Here is a 26,476-nt window from a genome sequence, read left to right as displayed (position 1 = left end):
TGGGACAATTGAATAATGCCATTTATTGCCCCCACATCCCTTCTTCCACCGCCAGGACAGGGAACACACAGGACCCCATCCTCTCAGTAAGACCGTGCTGGGAACAGGAAGCTACTTCACTCCTCTGCTACTGCAAACACAGGAGGGAGAGGAACGTCTTGGGCTAGAAAATTGATAAGGACCCATGGGGCAGAAAAAATAATGGATGTGAGGGATCAAAACGGTATGATTAAAAGAAAATTCTAGAAGAGAAGGAAGACCCTCTCGATGCATAAGGCCAGGATTGTCTCCATTCCTTACACCTCAGCCCGACACCTGTAGTTGGAGTGGTCTTTCTCTTGAGGGTCTAGTGCCAATTGATTCTCGCAGTTCTCTCAGTCTCTGGCTCCCAGAATGGGAACCTAAAAAGGGCTGGTCCGCCAGGCGGTAGGGCGGGTCAGCAGAGAGGCTGTGGGCAGTCCTGAGAACCCAATAGCTGATAGCTGCGGGTCCCCTCACACCCAGGACAGCACGGGGTACAGAGGGAGACAAGGCTGCTGCTCCTTTCGGTCTTGTTCTCCCTGGTCCTCCCTCATGGTCTTGCTCACTGGTAGTCCCCACTGAGCCCGAGGGGCCCTTTCCACCCCCCGGGCATCCCCGTCCCTACCGGGCCTCCCCACCCCGACATTCCGCACACCGCGCAGCAACAGACTGGTCCTCCCCATCGTCCTCTCCGCCCGCCCGATAGAAACTCTGTCCGCAGCTGCTGCAGACCGAGGGCGCCCCAACTGCATGAATCTTCTTGTGTCTCCGCAGTGCGGCACCCTGCACGAAGCCCTCACCACACTCCACGCAGATGTGTGCAGGCTCCTCACTACCCGCTGCCCCCAGCCCATCCCCGTGCTGAGCGCGCTGGTGGGCCAGCAGCCCAGCCCCGTGCCCAAAGCCCTTCCCATTTCTATGCACACGCACGGCTTGGGCGCCGCGCCTGCGCGACCGATCAACCCCGTTGTTCAAGGCCCCTCCCCCAGAGCCAGGCCGCTGCAGCCTTCCGTCCCTGGTGGGCCCACCACGATGATACCCTGCCGTCGCCCACTGGGATGGCGATTTGTAAATCGCTGCTGTGGCTTCCTCGGTGCCTTTGGCTCGGCACACTGCTTGCCAGCACCTTGGCCCACACCTGGCCCCTGACAGCTCTGGGTGCAACCGTAGGTGGCGTGCCAGGCTCTTAGGCTGGCTGAAGCCTCTGCCGCAGCGCGGGCACACAAAGGGCTTTAGACCACTGTGGGAGCGCCGGTGCTTGGCCAGGCTCTTGCTCTGTGTGAAGCTGCGGCCGCAGTCGGGGCAAGTATAAGGTTTCTCGCCTGTGTGGATGCGCTGGTGCTGCATGAGGTTTGAGCTCCAGCTAAAGCGCTTGCCGCATTCAGAGCAGGCGTACGGCTTCTCGCCTGTGTGGATGCGCCGGTGCTGCACCAGGTGCGAGCTCTGCGAGAAGGTCTTGCCGCAGTCGGTACAGGCGTTAGGCCGCTCGCCCGTGTGCGTGCGTTGGTGCCGCGTCAGCTTCGACCAGTGGCTGAAGCTTTTGCCACACTCAGTGCAGATGTAGGGTGCAGGTGGCCGCGGCCGGGGTGGGGGCCCAGGAGGAGGTGCAGACTGAGGTGGGGAAAGCTTGTTCGGGGGCCAGCTTGGGACGTCGTCGTCATCCATGATGAGGATGTCCACTGCAAAGCAAGAGGGAAGGAGGAGGCAAGTCAGAGGTGGCAGACCCACAGGGACCATGCCAATGGATTCTAGCTTAGTGAGTGCCCCAGGACAGCTCATCCTTCCAGGGTTCTTCCACCCCGGGACTGCTGGGTTGTACCAATGCATATCCCATGCACTTATCCCATGGGACACCAACCACTCAAGGTATTTCATGTATTTTTGTATTCATAATCCAGATTCCTAATACTTGTTCTCCTTCCAAGTGGATGTTCTCTCTGCTAGCCTTTCTCTGGACCTGCAGACTAATGCCGAAGGCTACCAGGCCCCCAAAAAGGTCTACTGACCAAAACTAGGGCCTAGGGTAGGGGAGCTAGGAGAAGCTCAACACAAGTGCCACCTGAAACCCAATGAGGATGGGAGGACCAGGCCTGCAGACTAAGAAGTCGTCACATTTGGACAACTGTGACTGCAAGATGAGAAACAGAAAAGGAGAAACAAGCTGGACAAAGAGGGCGGGACGCCAGCTTGAGAGGTGTGCTAGCCCCTCTCTCTGGGCATGCAGGGTCCACCCACATAGCCTCTATTACAAATTAACTTGGACTGCCTCACCACCACCACAACCACGGACAACTATAGTATAGGAACCTTGGTCTGGACAACTGAAAACAACACCCACCTCTCAAGGTAGCCCATTCTTTCTACAGGTGTGCCCTGTCCAAGGCCAAGTCGTCCTGCTCTTGAGGCCTGGGTGGACTTTGACATCTGCTCTCCAGGGGCCTGCCCACCCCTCAAATTCCCTCTGCCTCCCCATTTCCCAGCAGAACCAAGGCCCACAGTCAGATGCCAGGGCCTCATCAGGTATATACCCTGTCAACCAACCTAGATAGCACCCCAAAGTCTCTCTTCTTAGGCTCTCACAGACCCCTGGAAGCTCTTTACCTTCGTCACCAGCTCCAGGTGCTCAAATGCTGCCTCTGAGGTAATCTGGCAGATGAGTAACTGTAGCCCACTTTGAGGCTGGGTCAAACTCACATCTGGCAGCTGCTGTACAACCTGCTTCTCTATAATGGGATGCTAGGGAGGTGAAACTTCGCAATGGGAACACACAGCCATTAAAGCCCTCTTTCTGAGACAAATGATGTGAATAGTCTACAGCTCCTCTTCTCAACGTCCAGAAGTTTGTAAAGCCACCTATCTCCCATCAGGACTGGGTGACAGTGAACTTAAGGCAAGGTCCCTTCTACAATAAAAAGTCCAGCTTTAAAACCTAAGGAGGCCAGCCTAAAGCCAAATAGATAATGACAATACTCATGAAGACGAGGTACGAAAAGGTCCTTTAGTAGATATATACTTCATATGCCCCCATAGATCCACTATAAACTCTTGCCTGCAGAGCACCACAGCTGAGCCTCATGGTGGGGGGAGGGGGAGGGGGAAAGTTGTAGAAAATTCAAAAGGAGGCTTATGGCACTGGCCTTCAGGGGCTAGATCAAAAGTAAATTCACCAGAGGATAAAGATCACAAACTGTGATAACTGACTGGAGGGCTAAAGCTGAATTGGTGGGGCCTTGAAACCGGCCCCACATGTAAGAAGGGAATAGGTGAGTGTACATTATTGCTATACCCTTCCTTGACATCCTGAGTTCTAGGCCACACACAGCAACTCTCCGCTGACTGTAATGCTACAACTACAAAGATTAAATATTCCCTCCTTGGTTGGTCCTAGAGAGAAAAGCTGCTTTCACCTATGCTCACACCATCCTGGGAGAGGACACGTGCACCCTCAACACAAGGAACAAGACCTGGGCCCGTAGTCCTTACTCTTTCCCATGTCTCCCTTCTTCTGTTTCTTTTCTCCCAATACCCTGACCCTTATACCAATCTCTCTTTCTCTAAGTCCAATCAACTATTGTCAAATCCTCTTTGGTATCTGTAAACTCTTGGATCAAAACCAAGGTCCTTGTGGGGCTCTGTGCCCTGGCTACACTTCTTTCCTCGGAAGAAATATTCCAGGTTCCAGGAACTAGGAACTGAAGTTGCAGCCCATGGTGATGGAACCAGAAAGCCAAGATCTGCAGTGGCCAGTGAGATCCACTGAACAGCCACATCAGTGATCACTGAACACACATGCAGCAGTTCCAATCTCAGAGCTAGCCATGGGTGCTCTCCCAGTGAAGCCCTAGGACCTCCATGTTTCACTTTAATCCCCAATTTCAGCTGTACTGTCACAAGCCCAGCCAGGTGGCTCCCTATGCTCAAGGCTGAGACTCACTAGTCTAAGGCAGAAACAATTAGCATCATTCAAGTAGAAAACAAATGCGGGCACCAAGTGGGCAAAGCAGAAGCACCTGCACCACTGTCTTCACTGCTGCACTGTGGATCACCACTGCGCTGCCAAGAAATGAGGCCTGCCTAGAAGCCTTCCCCAAAAGAATGCATAAAGAAAATGTCTTGCATACATACAATGCAATTTTATTCAGAGGTAAAGTATGATATCTTCAGAAGAATAGCTGAAATTATAATGTATGGGGTTGGGGGATGGAGCTCACTTGCTGTGAAAGCAAGAGGTCCCAAGTTCAAACTCCCAACACCCATGTAAAAGCCAGGCATGGCAGTGCAGGCCTGAACCTCCAGAGCTGCCTGGTGGATAGAGACAAAAGGGTTCTGGGAGCTCCCTGGCAAGGCAACCTAACTGACACATGGAGCTTCAGTTTCTGTGGGACCTTGGCTCAAACTACTGGGTGAAGAGTGAAGATCAAGACAAGAATCCACATCTTCAAGCATCGGCGCAATGCATACATTTAAACACCCATGTGGGAGAGGAAAGTAAAAAGGACATGGGACAGGACAGTTAGATGGCAGCTGGGGGAAAAGAAAGCAGAGGGACTGACTGTCTAAGAGGGGAAAGGGACCAGTCCCAAGCGTGGTGGAGGAAGCGGGTAAAAACAAAATACAGTGATGCACATGTGCTCAAGTGTGCTCATGGGCCTGGGGGATGGCTGCGCAGGTAAATGTGCCTGCTCTAAGCTGACAATCTGAATTCAGTCACAATACACACAGGGTGGCAGAAGACCAGCACCCTCAAGCTCTCCGTGTGCATGGTGGCATGCTTGCCCACACCCTCCCACGCACACACAGACAAAATACAACTGAAAACATCTGAAGGCTTAGAAATTCAGAAGGCCAGGGCACTGTGTGCATCTTTCAAGTCTTTGCACCATGACATGGAATCTGAGTGCTGAATACAGCCCGGTGTCTGGGAGCACAGAACGCACACAGCTGCAGAGGGCGGATAATATGCAGATAATGCGTTAAGTGATGATCTAGGAAGAGCTGTCTAAGACCTGGGAAGGCTGGGAAGGAGCAAGGAGAGTTTTGGTCAGGCAATGTCTTCCCTAGGCACTGCCTTTCTCTAAGGTGTCTGGTTACTCTGTTTAGTCTGCCTTCGGTTTAGTTTTGTAAATAAGCAGATGTTGAATGACTGGGGAGCTAATTACATAAAAGGTGGAGTTCGTTTTTTACCTGACGCCTGGAGGCTGAAGTAGGCCAGAACCTGTGCTCCACAGGACAGCAGGTTCTAAAGAGCACTGGGGTTTGAAAGAGGTGGCTGTAGGAACTTAGCAGGGGGACTGGAGGGTCAGCTTAGGAGGTGAGCTTCCCTTGATAGCACTGTCTCAGAAAATACAGGGCTGACAACTTTTTCTACCTCAGTATGGTCTTCAGAGATGGCTCAGTGGTCAAGGGCACTTGCTACCCTTGCAGAAGACTCAGGTTTGATTCCCAGCACCCAGATGGTGGCTCACGAGCACATGTAATTCCTGTTCCTGGGGCTCTGATACCCTCTTCTCATCTCCCCAGGCACAGGGGAAACATGATATACATACATGCACACAGACAAAACATTTATACACCAAATTGTAAACGTTAGAATCAGGGACATATGTCTCTTGTCAGCTACACAGTACATCTGTGGGGCAGTGTGTGGACCATGCCAGGAAACTCGGAAAGGTCGAGTGGGTTCGGAAACCCTGGCACCTCATATCTGAGGATGGTAGGTGTTTCACCTACTCCCAACCAGATTCCTGGCCTGGAACAGGGGATCATAACTCCCCACATAAAGAGCATGACCACCTGTCAAGTGACACAGAACACAGAGTTCTCCATGCTAATTGGTATCAAGATGGGTCCTGAGGTTTAACCAATAAGCTTCCCTTCTGGGACATTCCTTGCTGCAAAAGGTATTTAATCTCTGGTCCACCCTGAGGTTGTATATACCTATTCTCCACGATGATCAATAAACAGTTTATAATCAAGGACTGTCTCTCTCACCAAGAACCATCGTGGGCACTGTGGAGCAACCTTCATCCTACAGAACAACCCCCCCAGGCTCCGGGACATTCGCTGCTAAGCAAAGCCAGCGTTCCTGTCACCCCAGCCCCAGCCTCCCGTGGACCCCTCCATTGCACAATCCTCACAGCTTCCAGTGGCAACTGGACACCCAGGACTTAGGGGACCCCAACTTCGGTTTTACCTGGACCACTTCTCACCCTGGCTGAGGCACCCATCTTAGGCTGCGTTTTCCCACCTGAGCAGTGCATCAGTGCTTCCCACAAACCAAGCACCTGATGGTGGTGACGGGTAAAATGCAACCTAGCATTCTGCATTTAGTCTGCCCAAGAGAGTTCACACACCCCAGCAGCAAGATGAACACAGAACCTCACCTCTGGACCAGTAGACTAGTACCCCACCCTCTGTAGCCCCAGCCTTCCCAAAGGCAGTCTTGAGATGCTGTCCTGGTATCACCTTGGGACAATGCTCAGATCATAAATGAACTGGACAGACACGGGGCAGCTATTTTGTTTGGTGGGATAGCAGTTGTGATTTCAAGGCACCCCATCAGGATCAAGCTCTTGGTACTTGAATCACTTCAGAAGGCTGTAGGTAGGGCACTTGCCCAGTATTCAAGTGTAGGTTGGTTCTCTATTCTTCACCAAATGAATCTCTCCCTCCCTAATATCATAGGAAACACAAACTACAGGCTGGTCCGGGTGACACAGACCTGCAATCCCAGCTATGCGGGAGGCTGAGGCAAGTTTGAAAGTTCAAGGCCTCCTTGGGCTAGGAGCTCAAGTCAACTTAGCAAGTCCCTGTCTCAAAATAAGAAGTAGAAACAGAACTGAGAATGTAGCTCTGTGGTAGGGCTCTTATCTAGAATGTCTATCCAAGACTCCAGGTTGGATCCTCAGTACCACAGCAAAAACATGTTAAATTCCCTTTGGCTAAAACTGCCCAACCCTAGTGAGTGGGTGCCTCCTCAAAGCTTGTCTTCCCTGGGTCCTGGTGCCCTCAACAGTGTACCATTTATCTTATATCCTTCTTGTCCTAGACCCTCCAAGCACAGCTTGCCAAAGCAATACTCAGGGAGCAAAATCAGAAAGTGCCTGTTTTGTGTCTTATTTTCAAATAAAAATCCACACTGGTGATTGCCACGTGAATCCTCAGAAACCAAAGGTTTTATTTAAGCTATTGAGTCCCCTCCAGATGCCACCTCGTCACATGAGGACAGTCAGAACACAGCAGTCGCTTACAGGTTTAAGCCATGCTGCCTTCTGAGGACAGCTATACTAAGTGCCCTAAGGAGGCTCTTTGCATTTTCACAGTTGGCTTCACAGGCAGGTGTCTGGGTGGCCAGCTGGTTCTTCGCTCCAGTGAAGGCCATGCTCATGCTATCTTTCATCTGTCTCTCCCTGGTCAATGGGGTTGTCCAAAGCTCAATCGCCATTAGATTTTCAGGAAAAGGCATACAGGCGAGGGACTTAACTGGTTCTTGCTCTTTGTCAACTCCATTCACATTCTTGGCTCACCCCTTACCCTGCATACTGTCGTGGTTAGACTGTTAGGCTTAAGTGTTGTCGACAGGAAGTCTAACAGCTGCCTTTACTTTTCCTTATGTCATTCTGCCAGGAAGCTGGGTTTTGGCTTTACAGCAGAGGGGATTAAACACAGGGCTCTAGGTATGCCACACAAGTGTGCTGCCCCTGAGCCATGTCGCAGCCCCCAGCTCTTTAGAGCTCCTCTCGATGTTTGTGACTTGTTCTCTCAACAGCTCTATTGCAGGGCAGGGCTCCTCACTGGAATTAGGGCTTAGGATGTACCTGTACTTGCATGCGTGTCTGTGTAAATGAATGCCACAAGTGTACGGGTAACCAAGAGGGCACTAGATCCCCTGGAGCTGGACTTACAGGCAGCTGTGAGCTGCCAGACAGGGGTACTGAGGATAGAACCTGGGTCCTCAGCAACAGCAGCAAGCACTCTGAACCACCGAGCCATCCCTCCAGCCCATGAATTAGTTTTACCATGTACTCTATTCATTTGCTTTGCATGTGTCAGGGACTCAGATAATGTATATCACACACGTTCTCTTCTAAACCCAATATTCTTTACTCCTTTTGCATCTTTTGATTTTTTCATTTTTGCTGGGCAGTGGTGTTATGCACATGCGTTTAATCTCAGCACTCAGAGACAGGCAGATCTGAGTGTGAGGCCTGCCTGGTCTACAGAGCAAGTTCCAAGACAGACAGAGCTACACAGAAAAACCCTGTCTCAAAAAGAAAAAAAAGTAAACAAAATAACTAAAAATTCATTTTCATTTTATAATTCACAATTTTTAAATTTTACTTACGGGGGCTGGGGGAGCTGTGGGTGTGGGTATAGATGCCCAGAGCCCAATTATCAGGCTCTCTGGAGCTGGAGTTACCGGGGGTTCCTCTGGAAGATCAGTTCATGTTCTTAGACCCCTTCACCTTTAGTACTGGGGACAATGTGCTTGTTCACTTGACTTCCTTCTAGTCTTTTCATTCTGAGATGGTTTGGGTTTCGACTCCTAATCTCTGCTGAATTTGCTCCACTGAAGAGTTTCTATGATCATGGATTTGCAGCGTGCCCTATTCTCTCTCAACACATCTAAGCAATCCAGCTCTCTGGGAGGAGGAAGGTATTCCTGGTCACCTGTCTGTAAAGAGGCTGTCCTGTTTTCTTTTCAGTGTACAGGCAGGTGTCCTGACCTGTGAGGCAATAGGAGGGACTTGGCTGCTTCATAATGCGGTCACACCAATGGCCATCTGCCGCCCTGTTACGATCAGATGTTCTCTACCTCTTTCCTCCCTGCTCACAATGACAAGGACCAGCAGGCTCACTCTCTAGGCTGTGTCCTGCAGGGTTGGACCTAGCTGGTTCAAGAAACCAGGCTGCTCCAGGCATTCGCCTCCCTGTCCTCTCACGTCCGACAGGGTTCTGCACAAAACACCTACTTCAGCTGAGTTTCTGAGTATGTCCCTATCCCAGCCCCCAAGCTTCCCAGATGAACACCTGAGGCTCATCTCTTCTGCTCCCTTCCTCTTAGCCACCCCAACATAACCAGGCTGAAGTGATTATCCCATCCGCCATCTTCTAGCTAGCAAGCATGCTCAAGGTCTGATAATTGTCAGTGCAGTAAGGGTTTTGGATTTGGGGTTTGGCTATGTGCTGCTGTATTCCTACATAGGGACCTGGGAAGGTTCACGGGCCATTCTACAGTTCTGAAGTGAGCTCTCTCTGGTGACCAAGGTGCACAGCAGGGTGGATGCTATGTTCCACATGGAGGACAGAGCCTCATCACACAGTAGAAGACTACAAAATACCAGCTGAAAGCCCTTTTCTCATGGGACTATTCTATTTCTTTCTGAATATCCTGTTGCTGAGCTAAGGACCAAGACAGTCTGGAAGGATTCCTTTGGCCATGGCCACTGCCCATTTAACTCGGCAGCTGCAACAACCAGGAGAAATGGAGTCTAGGAGGTTTGATTATGAAACTGCCCTAGGGAGACCCAGTTCATCCCTGCACCCCATCCCCAAGCAAACTGCTCAGCCTCGGCCCCAATTCCATCTCCCCACACCAATATCCGTTCAAAAGCACGGCTGAGCAACAGGCAGCCTGGCCTTCCAAGGTTTTGTGTGCTCTTAGTGAGATGGCCCACAGAGGTTCACGAGGATTACGGACACACTAAAGTACCATTCTCAGTAGCAGCATTAGCCTCTCTGGGTTCAACAGGCTTCCCAGAAATGTGCAAATTCAACAGTCAAAAAAAGAAAAAAAAAGGAATTCTAAAACTCTGCAATCTAATCTTCTGCCAACTTGACAGCATGGCTTCCACTGTGCAGAGGAATACTGTGCCAGTGCTTGCCGAGAACCACTATTAGTGCCTGGTCAGAGTGACAGAGAGGCCAGCACTGGAACAAGGCAGAGCTTAGGGAAAGCAACATCAGTGTGCTGGACAGCTCTGTCAACCTGACACAACCCAGAATAGCCTGTGCAGTCTCACGAGAAAGTTGTCCACAGAGATGTCCTGAGGGTGTACCAGTGAGAACTGTCATCAGTTAACTGATGTGGGCCAGCTCACTGTGAGGGTGTCAGTCCCCTAATCAGAGAACCTTAAACTGTTAAAAATGGAAAGAAATCAAACTGGGTCCAAGCTAGCAAACATGCATTTATTTCCCTCTGCTCCCGACTGTTGATGTGCTGTGACTAGCTGTTTCAAGCCCCCGCCCCTGTGACTTCATGGTATGATGGACCAGGAATTAAAAGTTCAGGTATGCTCCTTCTCCCCTAAGTTACCTGATGTTGTTACTTTAGCACAGCAACAGACAGGAAACTAGGACAGGCAGTGTGGGGCAGTGGACCATGCCAGGAAATGTTATGGTTGAGTGGGTTCAGAAACCCCAGCACCTCATGGTAGGTGTTTCACCTACTACTCCCAACTAGAATCCTGGCCCAGAGCAGGTGACCATAACTCCCACATAAAGAACATGACCACCTGTCAAGTGACACAGAACACAGAGTTCTCCGTGCTAATGGGATATCTAGACAGGTTCCAAGGGTTTAGCCAGTAAGCTTCTTCTCTTCTGGGGCATTCCTTCCTGCAAAAAAGTATTTAATCTCTGGTCCACCCTAAGGAGGTTGTATACACCTATTCTCCACGATGATCAATCAATAAACAGTTTAGAATCAAGGGCTGTCTGTCATCAAGAACCGCTGTGGGGCCGTGGGAGCCGTGGGGGCCATTGGGAAGTCTTCATCCTAAGTCTCCCGCAGAGGGCCTCTCAGCGTTCAAGGACACTTGGGCTAAGCCAGAGTTGTCGCCCCCACCCCCTAATTCCGGGCTTGTCCTTGCAGGCCTGGGAGGCTAGGGAGTGGACCTGCTTTGTTTTGACTCCACAAGGTTCCCAGCTGGGCCTGCCTGTTTCTCATCCGGGCTGGGGCCCCCATCTTAGACTGCGTTCTCCTACCCCTGAGCAGGTGCAGCAACACTTCCCACAAGCCTACCACGTGATGGTGGCATAGGGTAAAATGCAGCACAGCCCTCTGGGTTTCATCTGCCCAAGTGGAGTTCACACATCCTGGCGAAGAGACGTAAGTGGAACCTCAAGTCAGCATGTACTTCAAGTTGTCAGGATTGTGCCAAACTTTATTGCAACCCCACACAGATGGGTTTGTGGCAGTGTACAGGTGGAGGTGACAACAACCTTGGGCCATGAAAGCAAAGTCTAAGGAACACTGAAGCAATGTGTTGTAAGCACCAATTTATTAATATGGAAGAAGCCAATGCCGTCTGCTCCAGGTGTCAGACACACAACTTGGCCCACTGTGCCTTCTCATGAGCTTTCTTGTCATCAGGCTGGAATCACCAGGGAGAGGGAGGAGGGTGTTGGTGGGCCAGGATGGGTCTTACCCAACAAACCTAGGCTCCATGTAACCCACAGGTGAGTTTTTCAACTCAATAATGCTTTATTAAACAAAGAGAACACATGTTGCCAACACTTAAAAGTGAATAATTTCATATTTAGCCCAGCCCACCCTTCCCAAATCTTACCATGTGACCTCAGATTCCCCTTACCAGTCCTTCCCTTGTTCATTACAACTTCCAGATCCTAGGTTTGTAGGCCCACCATGTGAGGAACAACCATGAAGCAGAATTGGTACTTATGGAACCGAAGCGGGATATGGGGCACAAAAGGGGTGCTCACCAATAGCTAGCTGAAGACATGAGACAAAAGATGGCTCCAAGGATCTGGGTGGTTCTATTAAAAGGACCCTTGGGGACCTGAACACCAGCCTCTCATTCTAAGCTGGGAGTGTGGGGCTCTTGGAGGCCAAGGGGCAGGAGTCCAGGCACCCCAGAGTCACAAAGGATGGTTCCCTGGCCTGGTGGGAAGACAGTGGGGTTGGCTGAGGGACCACCAAGGCCACCTCACCTGGGTTCTCATGACTGGCCATCTGCTGGTCCTCAGAATCCAGTGGCCCTGGAGACCAAGCTTCTTCCCGAAGCTCCATGTCTGGGTCCCTGTTGGAAGAGTACAAGACAGGAAGACAGAGATTACAAGTGTTGAACAGAACAGAGAACTCTCCAAAGCAGGCAGTCACCCAGCAGTCAGGAGCCTGCACCAAGATAGTGGTGGCTCAGCTGCAGCACCTGACTCAAGAGAAAGAGTTCAGCCCCTCTCCCAGACCCCTGCCCTGCTCCACCTAGCTGGAAACAGGCAAAACAACTCCATGACTCAGTTTCCTCCTGGACAAGGTGGAGGACAGAGGTGCATGGGGTTTCAACACAACCATGCAGATCTGACCCTTGCTGGAAGAGGCCCATCTGCCTTTACAGCTACAACACCCAATCAAAGGACTCCTTAAAACAAGGATGCTCAAGCACAACTAGGAGAGCAGTGTCAGAAGACTGTCTTGTTCCTACATCTAAATACGAGCAACAAAAAGAAATTTCAAGGGCCAGGCATGGTGGTGCACGCCCAAATCCCAGCACTTGGGAAGCAGAGCCAGGGTGATCTCTGTTAAGTTTGAGACCAGCCTGGTCTACAAAGGGAGTCCAGGACAGCCAAGGACTCTATTACACAGAGAAACTCTGTCTCAACCCCCTACCTTCCCCACCCCCCCAAAAAATTTCAGACATAGAAACCCCCATACCTCCTGTATCAAACATTGTGGACTGACTGACTGGCTGCCTAAATTTATACCCTGAGAAACTGCAGGCAGCAGGGCTGGATAAGCCTGATCCACAAGACAATAGTAACTAACACATGGGTCTTCTAGACTAGCCAATGGAAAGCCTGGGCTAGGTCCAGCCTTCAGGAACTCCATGAACCACAGGTTCTTTACCAGCCCAGTCACCTGGGCCCCCTCAGCTGTGTTCTTCCTGGCTCCTGAGAGCCTTTAAGCATGTGATGACAGCTGTCCCTGCCAGACTATGTTTGAGGTGAGTCACCTCCTCAAAAGGCCTGTCTATCCACCCTTTACCCCAACCTGTCCCTTTATCCTCCTCAATTCTAGTGCCCCTTCATGTTGTACCAAGTTAGTCTGTCCTCAGACATCTATTCCTAGGCCAGTACTACCCATGGGACCTCCAGCATTCACAGCCCAAGTGCTCCAGAGAACAATAATATGAATGAAAACACAGGTGAATGAAACTGGGCCAAGGAGAAGCTTAAAGGACAAAACTCGGTAAATCCCAGTACTTGGTCCTGCCCCAGGAGGGAGAACCACACAAAAAGAACAAACAGACCCAAGTGGGCTCCAGTTGCTGGAGCCAAGTCTGAACAGCTATGTGGTGGCTATGTGGCTCAAGAGCTGCATGCAAAGGCTTATGGAACTGGTCCAAGATGACCTCTCCAGAAGCTACTGGGAGAGAAAACGGCAAGGTTTAAAGGGGGAAACTAGGAGTCTGGACTAAATGTCAGCAAACCACAGGAGCCTATTCCACAATGACCATGTGTATGCATAGGAGTTGGGCCAAGGGATCTAGATAAGGTGTCACAGGCCATAAGGGTATGACACCAATAGGGTCCTTCTGCTCATAGAAGTTGAGTTCAAGTCTCTTCCATTCTGTTCATTTTCTCTCATCTGACAACCTTAAGGACTATACAACAGAACAGACAGTTTGTGGGCAAAAGCTGACAAAAATGGCAGAACCCTACCAGAACACACCACCAGGCAAGGGATGGTTTCAGCTCAAGGACTGTGGCCACACCAATGACTCCCTTTTCTTCCTGAAAGCCAGAGCATAGCTTCCCTGTTCCAGGGGAATCAACTATCTTATCAGAGACAAGAGACAAGGGCAAGGGACTTCTGCACAAACAAGCCTCCCCATCCACATTCCATAATAAAAACTCTAGTCACCAGCACAGAACAAACACCAGGCCCATCCATACACAGGGCCTTGCTTTCACATGATACCCACACATGTAAGGAGGCACCTAAACTTTCTTCTAGTCAATCTGCCTTATGTCAGCTTATTTCTCAGACACGGCAGTGAACTCTAGGAAGGAGAAAGTTCTGTCTGCCCTACACAAGACCCAGCACTGCCAGGCACCCAGGTGGCACACCATAAACACCAAACTTCCAAAGGAAGTTAGATGTAGTATGCACGCCTGTTAATACCAGCACCTGAGAAGGAGAGGCAGGAGGATCCGAAGTTCCAGGCACACCTCAACTACATAATACATCCAAAACCACTAGGTTACATGAGATCTTGTCTTAAAAATGAAACAAGAACCTCCACAAGGAGAACTTTTAAGTACACCGGATGGCACTGTTACTCTGGAAAACAGCCCATTTCTCAAGAAGTAAGCAGTTACCAAGTCACGCTATAGTCCCATTCTTGGCATACACCCAAAGAAAACATGCATCTGCACAACACCATGAGTGAACAGGCATCCAAGTGCTGTGTGTGGCAGCTAAAAAGCAGACACCAAATGCTAGGGAAAGAAACAAAGACTAAGCCTATAATTCCATATGCATAGACTTCCCAAGATCCTTAAGTCTAGGGCCACATGGCTGCATGAAATGCCAAAGGTTACTAAGCCCAGAGTCACATGGTGTATGGCTCTATGTGTATAAACTACCTAAATCACAAAGCCCAGGATCACCAGGAATAGGTTTCTGTGAATGAAATGCCCAAGATCACTAAGCTCAGGATCAAATAAACCCAGTCACATGGTATAAGATTCTGTGTGAGTGAACTACTCAAGGTCACTAAGACCAGGGTCACACCGTGTAGGAGTCCATGGGTATGGACTCTGTAGACAAATCCACAGACAAGAAGCAGACTGGTGAGTGGCTGCAGGGGAGGACATAAACAGCAGTGACCATGAAGAGGTACGGTCTTCCTGACAGGTAATAGAAACATTCAGGACTAGACAGCAGTGACTGCTATACAACTCTAAATATATTAAAATATATCACCCAACTGTGTGCTTGCTTTAAAGCAACATATTTCTAGCTGTGGCAGTAGTGACACGTGCCTTTACTCATAGCAATGGGGAAGCAGAGGCAGGCAAATTTGAGTTCAAGGCCAGCCTGGCCTATGGAGTGGGTTCCAGGACAGGGCTATTACACAGAGAACTCTGTCGCAGAAAAAAATAATAATAATAAAAATAATAATAATAAAACACCAACACATTTTCAGCACACAAATACCTTTAATAGAACTTTTTAAAAAGTATACAAGTACCTAAGGGGAAGGGGGGAAACAGGACTTGAGCTGCAGGTACTGGCAGGAGTCAAAGACGAGGAAGAGAGGGTTGGCCAGTGAAAGGCGGTTGCTAAGTGTGATACTGTGTTCTCACTTAAACAAGCTCAAGTAAACAAGCTCAAGTAGGTGGGAATTCCCAGCTCCATCCAACTTCCTGCAGGAAGGAGGGCCGGGCTATAGGTAGGAGGCAGGGTAAGCCTGCCTGTATTCTACTCGCCTCACCCCTTCAGGTCTTCAGTGGTCAGAGGAGGACACCCTCTTTCCCAAAACCAGGAAGCCTTACTATACTGACCAGGCAGTGAAAACCCCAAAGGAAACTGATGCCCCAAAGAGAGCTGGCAGGGTTACAACCAAGGATGCAGAGCCTAACCTGTGCAGGTTGGAAAAGGTTTGCCAGCCTGGCCAAATTCTTCCTACTGACACTATGGTGTCTCCCTTCAAATGGTCACATTTTAAATGTTCCGAGTCACCTATAACAATTTTGATTTGCACTATCTGGCCAATTACAGGAAATGTTTAGTTGACTCCTAATATTAATGAGCAAGAAATGCAAAAACAAGGGCAACTTTCAAAGCCAAGGACTGTGGGAGTCCTGAGGAAAGCCATGGTTGGGAGCACAGCCAACAGGAGGCAGCCTAGCTTATCGACAGGCCATATGCTGCTATTGATGATTGTCTAAGTTCCTCTGAACCTAGGGAGCACACAAGTCCACAACACTGCTGGGTCCAGGCTGTGGGAAGGGTTGGCTCCTATACCATGAGTGAAGTACCATATAAAATGTTCTGGTAGGGGCTGGGAGATGGAAAACTCAGCCTGAAAAGGCCTGTCACACAGCAGAAAGACTAAAGTCCAGTACCCAGCACCCATGTAAAAGCTGAACATGGCAGAATGCCTGTACCCCACTGCTAAGGAGTGGAGACACAAGGTTTCCTGGGGCTTGCTGGCCAGACAGTCTAGCAAGATGGGGAGCTCCAAGTTCAGTCAACAATAGTTTTAAAAATTAAGAAAATAACTGGGAAAGACTTGCCATCAATGTCCATTCTCCACAAACACACACAACATGCCCTGAAAACTTGAACTTCAGAAAGGGAAGGCATTCTGTTCCTCCTGCCTTGCTGCATAACATTTTGCTTTGCCCCAGGCCCCTGTCGGCAAACTGGCAAAGAGGTGCAGCAGGCCACACAACACAGGAACCTGGGTTTATCTGTGGAGTAGAGGCAGATCTTTATTAAGCCTCAATGGTGCCCCTCTTATGTCTGTCTCCTCTAGTTAGCAGAACTGCAGGGCTATCTAGGTGGCTGCCTAGAGCAGGACAGAGTGCTACAGGAGCTGACAGCACCTGGCCGGCTTAAGCAAACAAGCTGAGAGCAGGCCTGATACCAGACGGAGGGACACACCTCTCTTCATCTGGAAAATCCCAGCCTGGAAGTCCAGCCCATGTCACCACAGCTGCACACTGTGACCCTGAGCAGGTAAGAGCTCTCAGGGCTCAGCCGTATCCTTGTACGACAGGTGTTTCACAGCACGTGTGAAAGCCTCCAGTGGAAGCAAGCTTGTGGGGATGAATCAGGGATTCATATTCTTGCAAAGGGTTCAAGAAGGATCCAGTCTTCCCGTGTATTCACTCACCCATTCATAAAGATAAACTACTGGCCCTCTTGTTCAAGTTCTTGAGGTGTGGGGCACACCCCAGATCTCACAGCGTGGGGAACAGATACTTTATCTGCAGGGGAGACACAGAGGCACCAGGGAAATCTTAGAAGTTACAACCCAGCTCCATGTCTCATGATAGCTCCACAGAGAAGGGTCCCAACCTGAGCCCAAGAAAACTCCCAAGATGTGCAAAGATGATCAGTGGCAGAACTCATGCCTGGCATGTGACAGAGGCCCTAGGTTTGATCCTCTAGGTTCAGACTCCAGAACTTCTGCAGAAATAAAAAAGTCCAGGCAACATGATGCTAGGCACCTTCTGAACAGGAACCCTGGAGGTGCATCCTACCCTCTCCTTTCCTACTCCTTTCCCTTCTCAGCCAGCACCTCCAGCCTCTACAGGTGCTCACCCTGCTCTGACCTCCACCTTGAAGAGGTAGAAGAAAAGGCACCCTCCCTCAGCCCCGACCCCTCCCAGCAGGGCCCTTAAGCAATCCAATTAGCACATGGATCTGACAGAGCTATTAAGCCCAGACAAATTATTGTTATTATTGTTGTTATGAGGTCCCACCCACACACCCCCTGGATGCCTGCCCACCAATTATCCCCTTGCTTTCTTCTGCTGCCAATCTTGCCTCCTCTTCCCCCTGCCTGCTGGGCCTGGGTGCAGAAGCAGCCCCTCCTGCGCACACTCTTGTTTCTGTCTTCCAGCCTGGTATGCCTCACTCCTCTCCTCCCGCCAGCAGGCAAGAGTGGTGACATCCCAATGCATCTCCTTCCTTACCAACCAGTCATCTGCAGGCCGACTGTTCTCTACTGGTTCTCATCAACAAACACCCTCTCTGACTTCACTGTCACCAAGTGCCCCCATCTACTTCTGAGTCTCAAGCACACTCTGTCCACACCCACATCCCTGGGTCACCAGCAAGGACATCATTTCCCCCTTTCTCAAAGGCCCCAACCAAATCATTGCCTCCTCTGTTCTCGTTCCTCCCTCCACTTGCCCACCCCAGGACCTGCTTCTGAGTGCCTCCCCTCCCCAGCTCTGGATCCAAACTAAGCCTCTTAAGACCCCTCTCCACTCCATGACCTTAATCTTTGTAAAAAAAAAAAATTACTCAGTTCAAATAGCATGAATAAAAATCTGAGCAAACAAGCTGAGGCAGATGGCTCAGTGGCTGCACAAGCTTGAGGACCAAGTACGGAGCTGTAACCCCAGGGCCAGGAGGAACGGCCAGGCCTGTTTGGGGAGGGGAGCTTGCAAGGCCAACTACATTATCGACCCAAAAGGGTAAGCTCCAGGCTCAATAAAACCCCATCTCAAAAAAGAGGCTGGAGAGATGCTCAGTGAATAAGGACCTGGATCTGGTTCTCAGCACCCACATGGCAGTTCACATCTGCCTGTAATTCCAGTTTCAGAGGATCCAATGTTCTCTTCTGGCCTCAAGTACCTGCATACAGATGGCACACATAAACAGGTACATATCATACATGTTAAGTAGATGAGTAAATAAATCTTTAAAATAGAAGTGGGGGTTGGGGATTTAGCTCAGTGGTAGAGCACTTGCCTAGCAACCGCAAGGCCCTGGGTTCGGTCTCCAGCTCCGAAAAATAGAAAAAAAAAAAATAGAGAAGTGACTGAAGTCAACCTCCACATGTGCTCATAAGCACGAGCACAAACACAGACCGTACACAAACGCCACACTGAGCAAAAGATCTGAATAGCCTTTTCTTCAAAGATATCCAGACGGCCAGTGAGCACGTGAAATGATGCTGCCACAGGGAAATTCAAGCAGAAACACAAAGAGGCTCCACTTCTTACTACAGAGTAGTGTCATGAAAGGACTTCGAGAAAGGAAGCCTCTGCCTTGGCTACAGAGAGGGCAAAGTGGCGCACCTGCTTCGGAAAACACCTGTCAGTCCCTCCAGGTTACAGGGGAAAAAAAAAAAAAAAATCACCCATCAATGCGGCAACTTACTAGTCTACACTCTAAGAGTGTGGAAGGAAAAGATCCTCCACATGGAACTCTAGATGTGAATGTTCAGGGAAGCCGTAAACCCAAAAGCCCCAAAGAGCCAATACAAATGGCCAACTTGTGAAGCACAGCACACAGCCACAAAAACACACACAGAGCAAAGTTGAACCTCCAAGGCTTTCTGCTTGTAAAGCAAGCCAAATTCAGGAAAACATATACTGCTCAACTCTGTGTAAGACACCTAAAATAAGCAAACCCACAGAGCAACCTGTCCATTGATACCCCTGTTGGAGTCACATAGCAGAGACCTGCTAACAACTAATAAACAGTAGCAAAATTAGTTATAAAGTAACCAGGAAAATAATGTTCTGGTTGGGGGTCACCACATGAGGAACTGTATTAAAGGGTCTCAGCATTAGAAGGCTGAGAACCACTGCCATAGAGAAAATGCAATGGCTCCCAGGACTGGGGCAGGGCAGGTGGAAATTTTCTGAGTGACCATGGTAAAAGCCAGCAAACTGTGCCTTTAGTGGGTGAATTGTACATTATGGAAGGGATCCCCTAATTCAGTAAAACTGTCATGAGCAAGAAACACTTTCATGCCTAAAAAAGTCCCATCACACATTCCACTAGCCACAAAACCAAAATTCACCCCACATATCAAAAGACCTCAGTCTTGCCTAGGCTTTGCATACTCCCATCTTCCAGACCCCCGATCTCACTGTCTACTGCCATTCCCCTCTGGAGCATGCTCCCTCTGATTTTCTAGCTGCCTGTTCCTCTTCCCCTCTCACGGGCTGACTCAGGTATTCCCTCCTCCTGTGTGCAGGTGGGTCTTCTATCACACGCCAGCTCTGTATTATCTCTATCATCTTTCTATTTCCTGCTGGGATCCTTGAGGGCAAACACTAAGTGTGCCGGATACTCACCATTCTAGAATATGTTCCATAGATGGCCATTAGCTGGCCTCTCAGCTCGCGGTCCTGCTATCCTTCACTAGGGTGCTCCTTAGAGGAACCACTCTGCTTTCCCTAGCAGATCTCTTCTGCCTTCCCTTGTCTGTGGGTGGCCTCTCCCCTCACTCCAGGCCCTTCAACTCCTCTTTAACCAAGTCCTACATCCAGCACCAGACTGAAACTGAGCCTTCGTCCCCTCAGTCCTCAGGCAAGGCCTCACCATCCAGCAGATGCATCCCAGTGTTTGCCATCACTGGGCTCTTAGACTTGCTCCACAAAAGTGAGCTTGTAGGAACTGCTCCATCTCATCCAGTTTTGGTAATCACACTTTGAGGACATCATTTGCACCTACCCATATCTGAGGCTGTATTTAGACATGGCATGGAGCCAATTCCTGGTCCTCCTGGTCTCCCCTCCAGTGTTTTGGCGGATGAGATGCCTCTGATTCCTAACTGGTCTAGCACACCTACTTCCTGTGGACTCTAGTCTCTTCAGGAGAGCATGGTCACTGTCAACCAGGGCTAGTAAGGCCTGTTTGGCAAGGGAATGAAGTAAATATGGTCAGGATAGAGAAAAGCCTTGGCCCCACCTACCCGAGGAGAGCCTTCTGGATTCTTAATCCACTGTAAAGCTGTGGCACACCTGGCCCTCAGCTAGAGAAGTCCCTGAGGAGCACCCTGCTCCTTGCTGGCCAACCACAGCCAGGAAGCAGAAGCCAAGCACTAGCTCTCAGCCTCAAATGTGTCACTCCTGAGCACCTGAATTCTTAACCTTTGGAAAGTAACTGAAAACTGCCAAATGCAAAACCCTCTTCAAGAGTACACTGTGCATGCTGGATGATTACAATGTTCATAAGGATTTATTGATAACAGCAAGCTAACCCAGAGCCTGGGATTGGTAGAAGGAGCATAAGGGAAAGGTGCCTCCTGCTTAACTTTTCTGTGAACCTAAAACCCTCTAAAAACACTACATTACATTCTGCATTATAGGGCCATCTCAGACCCACCCTCTCAGCTGGGCTGTTTTCTAGGTGTGTAGACACCACCTGGCCTTACACCTCTCTGGATCAGCTGAGGTAACATGCCCATGTGCCAAGGCCCAGTATCTAAAGTTCCTCCCTTGGGAAGCCTTCCCAACTCCTCCCTTCTCTCTGTAGCAGCTGTCTTCCTTAGCCTACAGTACAGATCACATTCAGCAAGCAGATTAAACTCCAAGCTGTGGGGTACACGGTGTTATAAGCACATAAGCTTGGATCCTGATCCCCTGAACCACCAGGAAGAGAGGCCAGAGGACAATCCCTACAGGCAAGCTGCCAGGGTAAGAATCTACCCCACTGATGCCCAACCATGTGACCTAGCCAAGGTGCCTCATCTCACCCCATGCCAGCAGTATATCGTGACACATGCCCAGTACTGAACAAGAAACCTGCAGACACCTTCTTTTTTTTTTTTTTTTTTTTTTTCCGGAGCTGGGGACCTAACCTTGGGCCTTTATGCTTGCTAGGCAAGTGCTCTACCACTGAGCTAAATCTCCAGCCCTGCAGACACCTTCTACCAACAGACAATTCAAGGAAGCACTTCTTGCACACTATCACTGCTATACCTGTTTCAGAGATGAGAAAGTCAAGGGCTAGGCAGCTGAGTGGCTAATACAATGTCATACAGTCATGTCATACATGAGGAAATGCGGAGTCAAACTTGGGTAGGTCAGACCTCCTCTCGGGACACCAGCATCTCGGTGCACCAGCATTAACATCTACTTCTGTTGGCTGAATCCTAAGCTCCTATGGGTTTCCCTTCCCCCAAACATCACAAGGACTGTCCAGCAGACTGAGTCCTCAAAGGAGGACAGGAACTATACTCAGCCCTGACCAACTCATCTTGCATGCACACAAACCCAAACCTATGCTCTAAGCGGCCTTCCCCTTAGCTTTGAGGCTGAGATTTCATCTAATGTGTGTCTAGTCCCCAGCATTATCCCTTGTAAGGCAGGCACTCCCCACCAGGCACAGGAGAGAAGCCACTGTTCTGGGAGCCCATAGGGAAAGGCCAAGGCAGAAGTAGAATAGGAAAAGCATAGTGGCAACAGGGTCACCCAGCCCACTTGGACAGGAACTAGAATGATCTCTCTACAGCTTTCTGCACTCCACCTCAAGGTCATGACAGCTCAGCTTCCACTGGCTAGTGAGGCCTTCACTACAGTTAGCAGAAATCTCAATTCTCACTACCCATTCCAGCCACCAGTATTAGTCACCTCTGCCTCTCCTCCTCTGTTCCTACTCCAATCATCCTACTATAGGTCTTCTATAAAGAGACCAGGTCTCCAGAGTCTTCCAGGCCAGCAGCCCTGAATGCAGTCCTCCTGACTTTACCCACAGAATAAGGAACCAGGAACCCAACCCAATGGCTAGCACTTAAGAATAGGGCTGTAACCCCAGATCCAGCCCTGCCCAAAAGAACTGTTCCAACAGAAGGGGTGGCACTACAATCATGAACTTACACATACTGTATCCTGAAGTTACTTTAGGGTCCAGAGCACACAAGCACCAGCACAAGTATCTGTCCTGTCTTGCCAAAACTAATGTGACCACTTCTGTCCCAGGGCTTAAAGAGAACTCAGCATCAGGTGCCTGCCAACCTCTCAGAGCAAGTCATCAAATGTTCAATATCTCCTAAATATGGAAGTCCAATACCTAACACATCCTTGGTTAGTCAGAGGATGACAATATGGTTTTGGAAAACCTGTGAAGTGTGTCTGTGCACTCACAAGAGCTATGGGTGCCCATCAGCGACTACATAGTTACATAGATGGCCTTGCCATCGCCCTAAGTCCCAGGGTCCTCTTGTCCAAGGCTCAGCAAAGAGATCACAGCACCCGTGCCATGTAGGCTCCAGAACTCTCATGGACATTCTAGCATATCTCCCTATTGTCCTGAGCTACTGAAAAAAAAGAACTACAAGATCCTTGTCAAGTTGGCCAGTGTCACCCACCAGCAGGCCTGGCCCATGGAGACCTTGAGGACAGCCCTCCAACTCACATGATGTCCCTACCAGTGCAATTCAATGTCCCGGGATTAGTTGTTTGTAATCTTGATGGACTGGGCATATTCGGGGAACTGTAACAATGTAACTATTAAGTAGACTGAGGCGGAAACAGCCTGGGAAAGGGGAAGTGACACATCCAAGGTCACAGAACTGTAAGCTGGCCAAGACTAGGAATCAGGAGCTGGCTCCAGAGACTTTTTAAACTTTTGCCTGAAAGCAAAGTATGAAAACCCTTGCTCTGGGGGTATCACTGTTAACACCTCCAATGTGTCCTTGTGGGGAATGGCATGAAATTTCTTATCTATGACTGCAGAAGTTAGGAAGCCAAAGCAAGGATCTGAGCTTCAGAGCTCTTGGGCTGCAGTGGCTGCAAATCATTCTTGAATTTCACCATGGGCCTAACCTGAGGATATACCCTTCCCTTCCCATCCTCAGCTCAGCTTATATGAGATAAGCCAAGTCAGAATCTGATGTGAAAGTTTCTCTGGGTCAGGCAGCACAGCACTCAGTGACTCCAGAGAAGCAGGAAGGGAAGGTTAGCTGCACTTGACTCAAGAGACTTAAACCCCATTTGTGCTTTCCCCAGAGCTGAGGCCAGATCTCAGCTAGATCCTCAGCAATGCCCAACACGGAGCCTGAACCAGAAATTATGGGGTTGGAGGAATCCATCAAGTCGCTGCCTTCTTAATAACTCCCTGAGCATTCTCTAGGGCTGTACTGGGTCAGATCTCAGCTTCTGCTTTCCATCTCTACTTCTTGTTCATTTTCCTATCCTGGTGTTAAGTCAGGTGTCGTTCACGCTACACTACTTCGTCTGTGGATCACTTTTCCGGCTGACCTTTAGCAAGTGCTAGGGCACTCATGTCCGGAATTTGGGGGTCACTCTGTGACCTACTCTTAGGCAGACTAGGGGTGGAGGCCGGAGGGGTGTTGAGGGGCGGGGCTTCGCGCTGGACCCAGCCCTGAGTCCGCCCTGGGGAGGAAGGCAACAGTCCAGGCAGGGCCTTACGATCCACACGGTGCTGACCTTGGCCTTGGCCTGGTGCTTCCCCTCCCAGGACGTGTTTCCTGCCGCCGGTCAGCACGCGAGGGGGAAATAGATGAATGGGCCTCTCGCCACCTGCATACCCGTAATTACCCGCCGGATCAAAGGCCAGCGCATAGCGCCCGAGGCAGCAACGGGCCAGGCGACTAGATTTGGGAAAGAACATGGGAGAACTAGGGCCTAGACTGACCATGGGCCGCCGTTTCCGGTCAGCCCAGTCCAGGCAACGGGGTCCCTCCCACATCAAGCCTAGCCCACCACCCCCCCAACAAGTCCTCGGCACTTCCGGCCAGGATCCGCTGCAAGTACAGTCCGGGAGGCCCGGCTCCACGGTTCCGATAATCGAGCTGCCTGCCGGCCCCGAACAGCCGCAGGAGTAGCGCACGCGCATTGCCCCAGGCCGCGGCGCCAATCTCTCCCGCGCGCGCGCGAACTCCCGGGCCGCGCGCCGGCTCACGCCCACCCCCCCACACACACCCCTAACACGACGCGCACGCGCACTCGTCCGCTCTGCGGCGCTCGCCCTCCCGCCTCCCCACCCACCCCCGTCCGAAGCCTTGCTTCCCGACGCGCTCCCATCCCAGGCACTCGGCGCATGCCCCCCTGAGCCCGCGGCCGCCCTCACCTCCTCGGCCCCGGGGCCGTCACACCGCACTCTTCCTCTCAAATGCCTCGCGGATGGTGGCAGCGGCGGCAGCGGCGACTCAGACCCTGGGGTCAGGGGGACGGGCGCCCAGGCCGGAAGTGACCTTCCCGGCCGCTTCCGCTCGCGCCTCTCCCTCTCCTCCCCCTCCCAGGCCGCCACCGCTACCTCGCCGCTCTAGGCATAGGAGCTCCGCGACCCCTGACCGCCACCCCCCTTGAACCCCCCCTGCTCTATGGTACCGAGAGTCGTCTCATGACGCCACTTCCGGAATTATCTAGGACCCTGGTCCTCCGTCCTGCTCTATGGCGCCTCGCTCGGAGGGGCTCGGGCCCCGCCCCCTCCCAGGACAGAAGGCCGGGCTCGACCCGTTAGGCGCACACTTCCGGGTGTCGGGGCGGCCCCCCAACCCAGCCTCGCCGCTCGCGCCTGCGCGATGAGCTGCCCGCTGCGACGCTCCCACCACTACAGTCCTCCTGTCGTCTCTATCATCGTAACCCCTTCCGCCCCGGGGCACTTCCAGGCAAACGCCGGTCTCTAGGAAAAGCTCTGTTCCCGGAATCTGGTGTTTTTCCCCAAAATGCAACCTTCCCCGCCGCTTCTGCTCGCGCCTCCGGTGCGGGATGCATTTTGGGACGACCTCATCTTGAGCTCCGTCTCAATTTTGCAGAGGACCAGAGGTCACATTACCTTATTAAGTGACATAGCAAGAATAACCTCCAACCTTCAAAGTCGGCCTCCAAACTTAAGTGTTTCTCCATGACTTATGACTGCCTCCTAGAAAAAAGGTCCATCACAGTTTTGGAGGATGCTGATGATGAAGAAAGGAAATGAAAGGACCCTCTACAGCTACCTGCTTCCAAGGAGCAATTTGAAACTTGAAAAGCAATGTCAGCTTCTCTGAGAAAAATGGTATCATCATAATGTAACTACCTTTACAAAAGCAGACGTCAGGTGCTGCTGGTATTTGGACTAAGTGAGGGGTGGACTTTTTTTAACAAACTCCTGCAACCAGAGAAAATCCAGTACAACCTGAAGAAGCAAAGCCCAGAGGCAAAAAGATCCATAACACCTAAGGACAAGCTAAGAAAATGGAATGCATGACCAGACCCTTAGCAAGATGCCCCAGAAACACCACCCAGTCTTCGCTGCTGGGCTGTTAGGATATGTAGAAAGGTAGAAAAGTCAAGAGGAGGCCTGTGCTGAGCCCTGTAGTGGAAAATGTCCAAATTGCTTGTAATTCATGTTCAAGCGCTGGACTTCCGTGGTTAGATTAAAGATAAACCAGCCATGACCTTTCAACGGGTGATAAAGATCACAGGCTACTTGTAACTGATCAAAAAGGGCTAAAGGCGAACCACAGCAGGGGCATTAAAATGGCCCCAAAGCTAAAAAGTAAACGGAGGACAGTAAAAAATAATTAACTATTCCTTTCTGGCTCAAAGCTAACAAAACTAAAAGGCAAACTGGCTGCAGTAAACATGGTTAAGTCAGTTATCCCATCCTGAGTCCTAGGCCACCCAGAGGAATTCTTAGAATGTTAAACCAAGTAATGCGAAGGTTAAATATTTCCTCCAAGGTGAACCTCAAAGGATCAGGAGGGATGCACAATCACCTAGTACCCATGAAACCCTGAGGGGAACAGCTTTTTACAGCTTTCAATAACAACTACAAGGAACAAAGGCTCTGGGAATCCCAGGCTTTCTCCTGTCTCTCCACACTATATCTTAAAAAAAAAAAAAAAAAAACTCTAGTAAATGTGCAATTCTATCTTGCCCCTCCATCTCCTTTCCCACTATGACTCCACCCCGATACTCCGGTATACTTCCCTAACTCCAGCCCACCTCGCTAACCTCAAGTCATTTTTGTATCTGATTTGTGTGGGATTCTTTTTTCCCATTTCTG

The 26,476-nt window shown here is 50.4% G+C and overlaps 1 protein-coding gene across 1 annotated transcript; it reads right to left on the bottom strand.

Moving 5' to 3' along the window:
• On the bottom strand, positions 1 to 25,306 carry Znf787 (zinc finger protein 787). Its single transcript, XM_032894594.1, is given in 6 exon segments — positions 1 to 935; positions 938 to 1,063; positions 1,066 to 1,098; positions 1,101 to 1,700; positions 11,974 to 12,062; positions 25,262 to 25,306. Coding segments are annotated over 5 exon segments (1,131 nt in total). The 5' UTR covers positions 12,053 to 12,062; positions 25,262 to 25,306; the 3' UTR covers positions 1 to 642.
• Between the last annotated feature and the right edge of the window lie 1,170 nt (positions 25,307 to 26,476).

This window comes from Rattus rattus, chromosome 2 (genome assembly GCF_011064425.1).
Source record: "Rattus rattus isolate New Zealand chromosome 2, Rrattus_CSIRO_v1, whole genome shotgun sequence".
NCBI classification, from domain to species: domain Eukaryota; kingdom Metazoa; phylum Chordata; class Mammalia; order Rodentia; family Muridae; genus Rattus; species Rattus rattus.
Note: the sequence above shows the minus strand (reverse complement) of the source record. Positions and strands in the feature narration are given on the sequence as shown.